The 10334-nt window shown below is 32.1% G+C and overlaps 1 protein-coding gene across 1 annotated transcript; it reads right to left on the bottom strand.

The window, feature by feature from the left end:
• Nucleotides 1-8908: 8908 nt before the first annotated feature.
• On the bottom strand, nt 8909-9866 carry LOC106108504. Its single transcript, XM_013289681.1, has 2 exons — nt 9799-9866; nt 8909-9729 (listed from the first exon to the last, which is right to left on the bottom strand). The coding sequence occupies exons 1-2, from the start codon at nt 9854-9856 to the stop codon at nt 8921-8923; spliced, it is 867 nt and encodes a 288-aa protein (XP_013145135.1). The 5' UTR covers nt 9857-9866; the 3' UTR covers nt 8909-8920.
• Nucleotides 9867-10334: the final 468 nt, after the last annotated feature.

The following is a 10334-nucleotide window of genomic DNA, read 5'->3' as shown; positions in this document are numbered from 1 at the left end:
ATTTTGTTTTTGGTGTATTTTGTTTTGTTTTTAGTGCATTTTGTTTTGTTTTTCGTGTATTTTGTTTGGAAGTCGGTTTTGTTTTTTTAGTAACATAATATCCTATTTACCAAAGTTGCTGCTTCATCAATAGCAGTAGGTGCTACAAGGTACCCTCGGGGTATTTAAAAAAAAAAAACCTAAAATAATGATAACAATTTGTTGTGGATTTGATAACATGAGATATTTCATATTTTATTAGAGTTATGTTCGACCTCGAACAATTTAAATAAATTTATACTTCGTGTAATATAGCAAATTGTAATATTGTTGCCATATTAATAGTGAGATTAACAATTACTAGCTTCCTCTAATGTGTGTAGTTTGGGACAACCGCCGGCTTCCAAATAACGCCCGGTCACTGATAAGGGTAGGATTAATTTAGTACGTGTGCAATTTAATTTTATACCTATTCGAGCTCTCAAGTTAATTGTAACTAATAGATAGCACGAACAGATTCCATTTAGTTTATTATCTTTGTTTATATGTGTTTTTGGAAATACTACTTTAATCACCAATGTTAAGCGATTTCTATTAATTTGTTTAAAAACATAGTCATTTTTCAAATATCAGCGAAGCTATCGAAACAATTGAAGGCTGTGTAGAGCCGGCGTACTTAGACTAAACTACCGTACAACCGTTGTGCGATTTATTTTTATTATTATTTGTTAAGCTTGACCATGATCCCAGCTGAAGAAAGTGACGATGCAGTCGAAAGATGGTACGCGCTAGCTTAATAAGTAGCTGTTCACTCTCCTTTTGAAATTATCGATTGTTTCGCAGCCAATTCACCTGCTTAATTGCAAACAAAAAACAAGTCGTGTGCGCATCTCCATTAAGATTATAGGAATCAAAGCGAGACTAAATAGTTTTGCGATAGTTTATTTTCAGGTGTGCGCGTTCTAAATATTAACAGAGCTCATTTTACAGATATTGATATTGAAAAGTAAATTTAAATTAAATTATATTGGAGCTGTTGTACAACCCTTAATGATCTGGAAATTAATTCAGCATGAAATTATCTATTTACCCACAAATCTATTCAATGAGAAAATTGGGTTCACAAAACTCCCCGCATGTCCGTTTCTTGCAGGAACGACTGGCATTGACATCTGGGGCGTACAATTGCTCAGCTCAGAATAATATATTAAGAGCAGTCGGAATGTTACTCCCTTTAATTCGAGAATAAGAAATTTTCGGTTCGTGATTTTTGTGTAAATATCTCGTTCATTTATAACATCTTAATCATTTATTTAGTTCATAAATGTTACTCTAAAACTGTCATTAACTTAACATTGTAGATTACTAATGACCATTTACTTTCCAGTCGGAAAATTCTTCCATTACTGTCTGTCTGTTTTTTCTTGAATGATGACATTTATAATTTATTACTAAAGATAGCGAGAGTTTTGTAAATTTAGTGTTACTAAAAGAAAGCAATGAAAAATTAACATTCATCAAAGGTGCCGGTCGGGAGTCATAAATTTAGGGCAGCACCGTCGTGATTCCAGTCGCGTCCCCCCGGAGCGGCGAGCGGCCGACGCAATAAATTATACCCATCAATAATAACAAGCCATCGCTGTGTCAACACCAATCTATATTTGTATCTATGTATAAGGATTACTTTCAATATTCAAGCTTTTGTATCACTCGATCATATTATCAAAAGATCAAAATAAATTTGATGCATCTAAATGATGTAGTAAAAAAACTTTCCTGTCAGAAACTTCTGTGTAAATATTTCTTGGAGGCGTATTGGGCAAGAACTAACACGAAGGAGAATTAGTGAAAGTAAAGTCACTCTGTACAATATTTAGAGCGGATGCACATTTTTCACAAAACTATAGTACGATAGTCGACTCTCGATTGTTTCGCAACCAATTCAACTGTTTAGTTGCATGACTGAAAATCAAGTAGTATGCGCACCTCCATATAAGCTCATAGGCATCAAAGCGGGACTAAACAGTTGTGCGATATTTTAGTCAAAGGTGTTTGTATAGCTATTTTAGAAGTGAAGAAATTGGATTTGTATTAAAAATATTTAAATAAAGAATCTTTGTTTTACGTATTTGTCTTTTAAAATACAAACAAATGACAAAGCTTACAAAGTTAAGTAGAAAACTAGTCGTCGAATAACCTGAAATTTCAAGGGTGGTAACCCTTTGAGGGTTCAATCGAAATAACCACAAAACGTTTCAACCCTATTTTCGATTCTCGTCACATCTACTCCATCACGTAAAAGGCTCGAGACGAAGGTAAAGGCACTTTGGATACTTATTTAGAAAATATATGTACGTTGTGCGAATATAAACCAAACACATCCAATCGTGTGTGATTTAAACTATACTAAGTAATTAGTGTTCATAAGCTTTGCTTTAAAGTTTAAGCTACCACTGATTGGGACCACAGCCTATATTACTCGCGGATCAATAGCTTAATTGATGAAAACTTTTTAAAGCTATCTGTTTGGTTCGAGTATACAGCACCAACTAAATTATCAATCTTTTCTCTTAAAAATATTAATATGTCGTTTTTTTTTTGGTCTTCAACTATTACAAAACTGCTAAAGCTATTAGTCGAGTCTTTTGTTAAAATTGTAATATTACAAAACATTGATTTTCACTTTGCTTAGCAAGATCTTAGAATCAGAGTTTAAATTTTACAATTCATAGCGTCCTTTGAGTCTCCCCGGCGAGGCTTTCCATTGTTCTATATTTGGAGACGAATCAATACGCGATTTTGATATTCCGTATCACGTAGTATCCATTTAAATCTTGAGACGAGACGAACTTCAACTAACAAAGTATATTTACTAAAGTTTGACTTGTACGATGTATGGTAAAGAACTAATCTTGCATGCATTATTAATTTAAACTAGTTGCATAGTAGTTTTCACTGTAGAAAAAGCTGTATGAACTTGTTTACATTACAATTTTTTTTTCATAGACATAGAGGAATGATAATATCGCACTGAAGTCCTAGGTTGTTCTAATAGTAGAAATGGGCCAAACAAACTAGTCTGTAACCACATTAGTGCTATACATTAACAACAACATGCGACTAATAAATATAAAACTGTTACACAACAAGCGTGTGTACTTAGTTTTTTAGTGCCACCAACTCCCGTGCGAGTTTACTTTTGGTACATAAATTGTAATGCCATTTACACACACTTGTGTGATTAGTAATGTCAAGACGGCGTTGCTAAAAAATCTTTCATTATAAGTATAAATGCCGTCGGTCATGCTACAGCGAGGTACGACATCCCCTTGAATTTTTCATTCCCTTGTGACTCGACATCAGAGCATTATCAAAATTGCTTCATATTTCTTTTTCTACTCAAATTCTAAAGTAGAAAATAGTTAAGCGAATTAATTTTTCACTGAAATGGCTCAGATCTTGCTGACATTTTAATACTTACAAATTCTGAATAATTTTATAGATGGAATTTCATTAAGTTTATCGCATATTTACCGATTGAATTTTTTGGCTGAAATTAGTAAAGAAAATCGAATCGATGCTACTATTTATTATTAAAACATGATAACCTTACTTTGGAGTTATACATCTGTAAGAAAATTCAATTTTAACCTAAATAAATCTTACAAAATCATCAAAGCTACAATATACTTGCATCTAAAAAGAATACAATTTAGAACATTTCTTTTCAATGTAAGATCAAAGAAGTTTTTAAATACTTTATATGTATTTAAGTAAAGTGAATCTCAGTTATTTATGTGGCTAGATCCATTTAAAGATAAAACGATGAAAATTTCAAAACTGGAAAACGAATTTCATTGCTGGCAAAATGCTGAGGTAATTTCATGGAACATTTACTTCAGTCCAAGGGTAGTGTTTACAGAGCGGCCTCACTTGAAATACGCTTTAAAGCTGGCGACTCGAAATTTTTTGATATAACTTCGGATTTGTAGGATTGAAATGATTCATGGATATGCTGTGACATTACGAAAGATGAGTTAATTTGCTTGAATACCTATACTTTACTCGACAGTGGTAGAGCTAGCTTTAATATTTTCGCAAGAATGGGCCGGCTCGCCCAGTGTAATACCACGACCACGCAGAAGACAGGCGTGCGGTGGGATAAATTCCACCTTTCGTCTGTTGAGTGTGGTGCCAGTGGCCTAATTTGGTCCCATTCCACCCTTCTCTAAATAGGAAAGGATAGGAAGGAAAATTGGATTTAACTTTATGTGCGTTTCCTCTTCGGTCGATTAAGGATAGGCAACGCATTTGCAATTGCAGATGTCTGTATGCAGTGGTTGCTTCGCCATTGTGGCGGTTTCAGGTGGCCGCTTGCTCGTTTGCCACCTTATGATATAAAAAAAAAACTTTACACTCTGAGTATTAAATTTTAAAAACTAATACGAATTTCATTTTATAATACGAGCAGCAGGATCACTGAGCAACGACCTGACCTGACCTGATCGACAACCATCGATGTCTATGGACATTCACAACGCCAGAGGAACTGCAGACGCGTTAACGACGTTGTTAGAAGGTGATACGCTCGATTCTTCGCAAGGATTCTAAATGAAATGAAATTCAGTCGAACTGATAAGGTGTAACGTCTATTATTAGAACCTAATACATGTGCCAGACATGATGTTTTTTTTTGCAGTAACAAATTCTGTGAAAAATGGTTCGAAGAGCAGCTTTTTCTGTCTTAGAATGTGTTATTTTTTGGAACTGAGTAACGTAGTTGAAATCAAATAGACGAAGTCACGATGGGCGTACACTTGGTAGTAATTTACATTTTTAGAATACCTCCAAATATTTTTAGGGAGATTTTCTATTCGACAAAACTAAGCGAAACGATACAAATCGAGGGGAAAAGTATAAATATTTATTGCACAGGTGGTATAAAACCGCTGGAGGATATTGGAGGATAAATTGATTGTGCGGGGTCGGTTTTTCCATTTAGATATGGAAATTCTCGAAATCGCGAACGAAAATCTTAGGCTTGCTTTATCCACAAATCAAGGTTAAACAGTCAGTATTAAATTGTAGCTGTTGCATTATTTTTTATTAACTTGACAATAATTTGCATAAAACTTTCACCAAAATAGCTAGACCTTGAAAAATTTTAATTGCATTAAGACCGGGCGTACCCCTTTGACTAAACTGTCGCACAACAGTTTTGTTTGTCGATCGTCGATTGTTTCGCTGTAAATTCAACTGATTAGTTGCACAACTAAAAACCGAGTAGTGTGCGCACCTCCATATAATCTTTTGGGAATCAAAGCGCGACTAAACAGTTGTGCGATAGTTTAGCCAAAGGTGCTCACGCGCTTTAATTGGTTACTATTAATACCTATAATGGTATTTAAACTCTAGAATTAGTTAAGTTAATATAGTTCAAAAGTCTCTTTTGGTATACATTGAATACATTTGGAATGATCTCCAGATAACTTTACTAAGAGCAAGCAATATACCGTTGATAATACGGATATCAGAGAAATTTAGGGCAACGCCGAAGTTATTAATCCCAAGGTACAATATAGTTAATGACGATCCACTTTATCTTGAGATGTATTTCTTGGGGCCACTAAAGCTATCCCGTCTCGATTAACTGCGGCAGCAGGTGAAACTGATTTGGTAAGATTTGAATAGATAAAAAATAACGACGCTTAATATTATGGAGGAAAATAAAGATTTTATTTATTTAAAATCAGAAAAAAATGAATTTTTATTTGTATTGAAAAAGTTATGTCCAAATTGTGTGTATGTAAAACGAGAAAAAAATTAAAAGTTCTGAAAATTGCGCATAGTTTTGTGTAACATTGTTAATAAAAAAATGTATTGTGTGTAAAAACTACTGAAAAACTTTTTTCTACATGTTTGCGTACTGAAATATAGCCATATACAAAAGTATAATATTAAAAAATATTAATATTTTTATATTTTTATGTTTATTTTTATATTTTTAGATTTTTATCTATGTCAATCAAAAGACACCGACATAGATTTTATTATTTCGTACGTTAGTATTAAATAATTTCAATGTATTGCCTGAAATAATAATAAATAAGGTGAGAATTGCAACATTAACTTGGTATAATTAGGTGATGTTAAATTGAGTGAGAAAGCCTAACGACTCTTGACGTGAGAGAAGTACTGGATTGTAATGTAATAAAATGAGAGGAAACGGTTACTTAAGCACGCCTTATTCTTGAGCTTTTAATTTCTCCTAATATTTGTAAATTATACGCACATTTATACATATTTTAGATAATGCCTATCATGTCTACTCAGATCTTAATATCATAGATTTTTACATTTTGAAATGTAATAATTTATTATTAAATAGAAAAATCTGAATGAAAAATTATGAGATATGTAAATTTCAAACTCAGTAAAATACGCCTACGAAAATATAGAATTAACGTGACTAGTTTGTAAAGAACGTACTTACGGAAAATTGGAGGCTTAAGCGGTAAAGCTTTCTTATCAGTAAAAAAATAAAAGGATCAGAGTACGTAAAGAAACATAAATAACATCGCAGATACTGAGACTTAGAATGTTACAAAAGTTTTTATGGCATGTAACGTTTCTAAACTTGCTCTTATCTGTCTTAAATCCATTGTCCTCTATATCTAAGACTCGGTCAACTTTTTAAGTAAAGAAAGTCTCTAGCTTAAGGGTCGCAAGTATTGTGATAAAACAAAACGACAATTGAGTCACGTGAATACAAATTTCTTACTCACTTTTTATTATACTTAAGTAACTGATAAAAAACGTTTACCAGAGTCTATGATTTAATATCAAAATTTTATTCATAATTTGGAGTTACAATGGCTACAGTTTTTGCAGAGAATACAATCGAAAAGAAGAAATCGAAAAGTTTAGATGGATGGATGTTTGTTAGAGTTTGTAGAAAAAACGGCTGAACTGATTTCGATGAAATTTGGTATGGATGCAGACGATAGTCTGGAAGAACACATAGGCTACCCACTTTTGTTTTCTTTTCCACTCAGACGTAGTAGAGGGCGACAGCAAATATAATAATAATTCACACTACGTAACGTATCCTTAACTCAAAGCATAATAATTTGTCATGATATACTAAACGTACATTGTACGTCAAAGGAACTCTTAATAATGTACTTTGTGAGTTCACCCCAAAGTATATGCCTCCTAATTGTGTAATTCCTTTAAGACATTCATTTTGATTATCAACTATAACATACTCCCCGGGGTGAAACTTTGTGAAGTACTTGTGTTTCTGTTCTAACACGCGATATGTGAGCCACGAGAAAATTAAGGTCGATACGAGTCGTTCGCTTGCGCGACTTTATACCTACGAGCCAATTTTGTCGGAAAATTGAACTGTAAATTGTGGTAATTGTAACTTCTGGGTACAACCCAGCGGTGCGTCGTCAATTAAAAATGAATTGATGTAAACATTACTCGATTGGAAAAGCACGGCCATCTACATATACCCATGTTATAAAGAGGATTTGTAGCTTTGTATTTAAAGGTGCAAGTAAAGCTAAATATCGACACATCAGTGGCTTGTGAGATATGCAAAAATCAACCGTTTTATACTATTTTAAAACATATAGGAATTCATTCCTGTAAGTAATCATTCTTGGTCAGTTTATATTTCGGAAAATCCCACTGGTACTTCAATTGTATATGAAAAATCATATTGTGTGAATTGCGAATGAAAAATGTAATATTATGTTTACATAAAAAGAGTATAATAAAAAAGAAATAATTCAGGATTTTCTTTTAACAAGTAAGTTCGAAAACAAGCGATAGTAATTTGAATGGCAAACGTGCGTCAATAACAGTATGCCGGCTCATTTCACATATTGAATCCACTCGTGTATTTCGCAGGTCAATACGGCTTTGTGTGGAAACCTCAAAATGGTTGATATGAAGGTAGACTGAGCAATTAGGCGTCGAATTACCTATGTGCTTTGTGACATTAATAAACTGTGTACTAATTATACGAGAAAAATAATATACAACCTCAAATATATCTAAACTCTGTTTAAAGGTTATCGTAAATTCTAAGTTTTTTTTTTAATAATATAATTTCTAGCACATCCCTATTATGTGTGTGGGAAATTGAATTTTATATCAGTCTGAATACGTAATACAATAGTAATTTCCTTTATATAAAGTTGACTTACGATGTTCAAACCTTAATCCTACTTTATTTCAACATTTAATCCTCGCGTTTTAGTGGTTTTATGAATAGGTATTCATTAAATTTAAAAACAGGAATTATTAAAAACGAAAGGTATTAAATTACAATAGAGTTTATACTTAAATTGTATAGCAATAATTGTTTCAATGTATTATCACAAGTTAAAAAGACTAAAAGCATTGTTAAAACAATACACGATAAATAGAACGAAATATTGCAGTCAAAAGTGATTTAAATCATTGTCACAAGAAAAATAAAAAAGTAAACGTCGATAGAGCAATTAGGAGCGGCATTTACATTCAAAGTAAAAGCTCCCTCAGAACAGAGCCCCCTAACAAGTCCAGAATAATATATCAGGGGACAAAACTTTCACGCATTGACCCCTTTTTAAAGGTTAATGTCTTGAACGTCTTCACCGGAATACTAATCCGTCGTGTATGGGCACAATCGTGTTGAATTTCAAACCCCTTTTTATGAGGGTTGTTTTAGTGACATAATTAAAATTAACTACGATAAAAGATAAAAAAATCAAATCCTTTTTATTTATTCTACTTACGTAAAATTAAAACGTATTATTTCTTCATAAAATTATGTTATTTATGGGTTCTACCGAATTATCTTTTTCTACAAATAATTTTAAAAAGAGGATACGGAGTTTTTTTAACTGTAAATATAGAAAAAATTAAGTACCTAAAATAATTTTCTTCAAACAGGCTTAAATCCATTTTTCTTAGTTAACGGCTTGTGTAAAAAACCGTCGTAGTATAAACCAGCGAGAGGTCTAAATCCTTTTACTGCGTGTGTATATTTTTTCTCGGTTGAAAATTGCCAACGATTGTCATCTAACGGAAGGCTATGATTTTCACTAACATTAGGTTTAAATGTAAAAAGAAACGGCTTTTCTAATGGAGGTAAAAGACTTGAGTCAAATAAACTGTTCTTTTCCGATTTTTCTTTGTATAAATTAGGATCTGTATAATTTCCATATTCTTCGACGATGTTAGTTGTTAACGATATGGTATTTATAAAATCACTGTTATTTTTAGCTGGTGGGTAAATACCAATAGCTTCGGTTGAACTCACAGTATTTTCATTTTCGTTTATTAATGTTGTACTCGTAGTTTCTTTTGTAGTAACTCTCTCAGTAAAATTATCAAACTGAATCAATTTTGATTCATCTGTGATATTTTTTACATTATAATTCTTTACATCACTTCTATCAAAATCAACTGTTTCGTTAACATGAATAGTTTTTTCATTGGAAACTAATTTTTCATATTTCTTCATTTGTAAACTTCTGTTTATTTCTTGATAGTTTTCCTGTCCTGAACTCTCTTGAATAATAGTATTTTGATGCTGGTTGATTGACGGAAATACCAATATAGATGGTAAAAAGTAATAGGGTTGTATCTGGTGGTAGTTTTCTCCAGTATGTAATCCACGGAATAATTGTAACAATGCAGGTAAATGTCGATCATGACGACTACTTAAACCATCTTGAACTGCACCGTTTACTAAAATATAAAACCAAATGTAAGCTACAAGTAAAATAAATTAAGAATTAATTCTGTACGAATACTGACACAAAATTACGAAAATGTTTAAAAGGAGAAACGTGAAAGAATGACCGCACAACCTCATTTTGTGTGCATGAATAATGAGTGGAATAACAAGAAATAAAATATACTTATTGTCACTTAATGTACAGTTATGTATGGTAATTGCAATGTAGTAGATAAAAATATTCAGACCGACTTTTTTCCTCTACATGAACTACATAATTTAAAAATAGAAACAGTAGAGTAAGGCTTTGACTTATTTCAGTAAAAGAAAATCAATAACGAATTTATTAAAAAAGATATTAATTAAAAATGGCAGTAAGACATTATAACAAACAGAAGTTAAAATTTATTTTAATTATGTATAAGAATAATACATAATATTCAAAAGAAAGTTTGGAAAAGAAAACAATGCATTTTATGTGATTTTTTTTATGTACTACAAGCAAACAATGCTTTTAAAAAGCGACTAAAAGGAATCGACATATGAGCTTATCGTAATGCGGGCTCATTAGGGCTTGTTTGCTTTCTAGTACAAAAATACAATATTTATAAATTAA

Source organism: Papilio polytes, unplaced genomic scaffold (assembly GCF_000836215.1).
Source record: "Papilio polytes unplaced genomic scaffold, Ppol_1.0 DF821511.1, whole genome shotgun sequence".
Classification (NCBI taxonomy): domain Eukaryota; kingdom Metazoa; phylum Arthropoda; class Insecta; order Lepidoptera; family Papilionidae; genus Papilio; species Papilio polytes.
This window is presented reverse-complemented; position numbering and strand designations above follow the sequence as displayed.

Coding starts and splice junctions, on each gene's coding strand:
- LOC106108504 (XM_013289681.1), bottom strand. CDS start 9,856: ATGAGGTTGTGCGGTCATTCTTTCACGTTTCTCCTTTTAAACATTTTC. Junction 9,730..9,798: donor AAACATTTTCGTAATTTTGT/GTCAGTATTCGT, acceptor TTTATATTTTAG/TAAACGGTGCAGTTCAAGAT.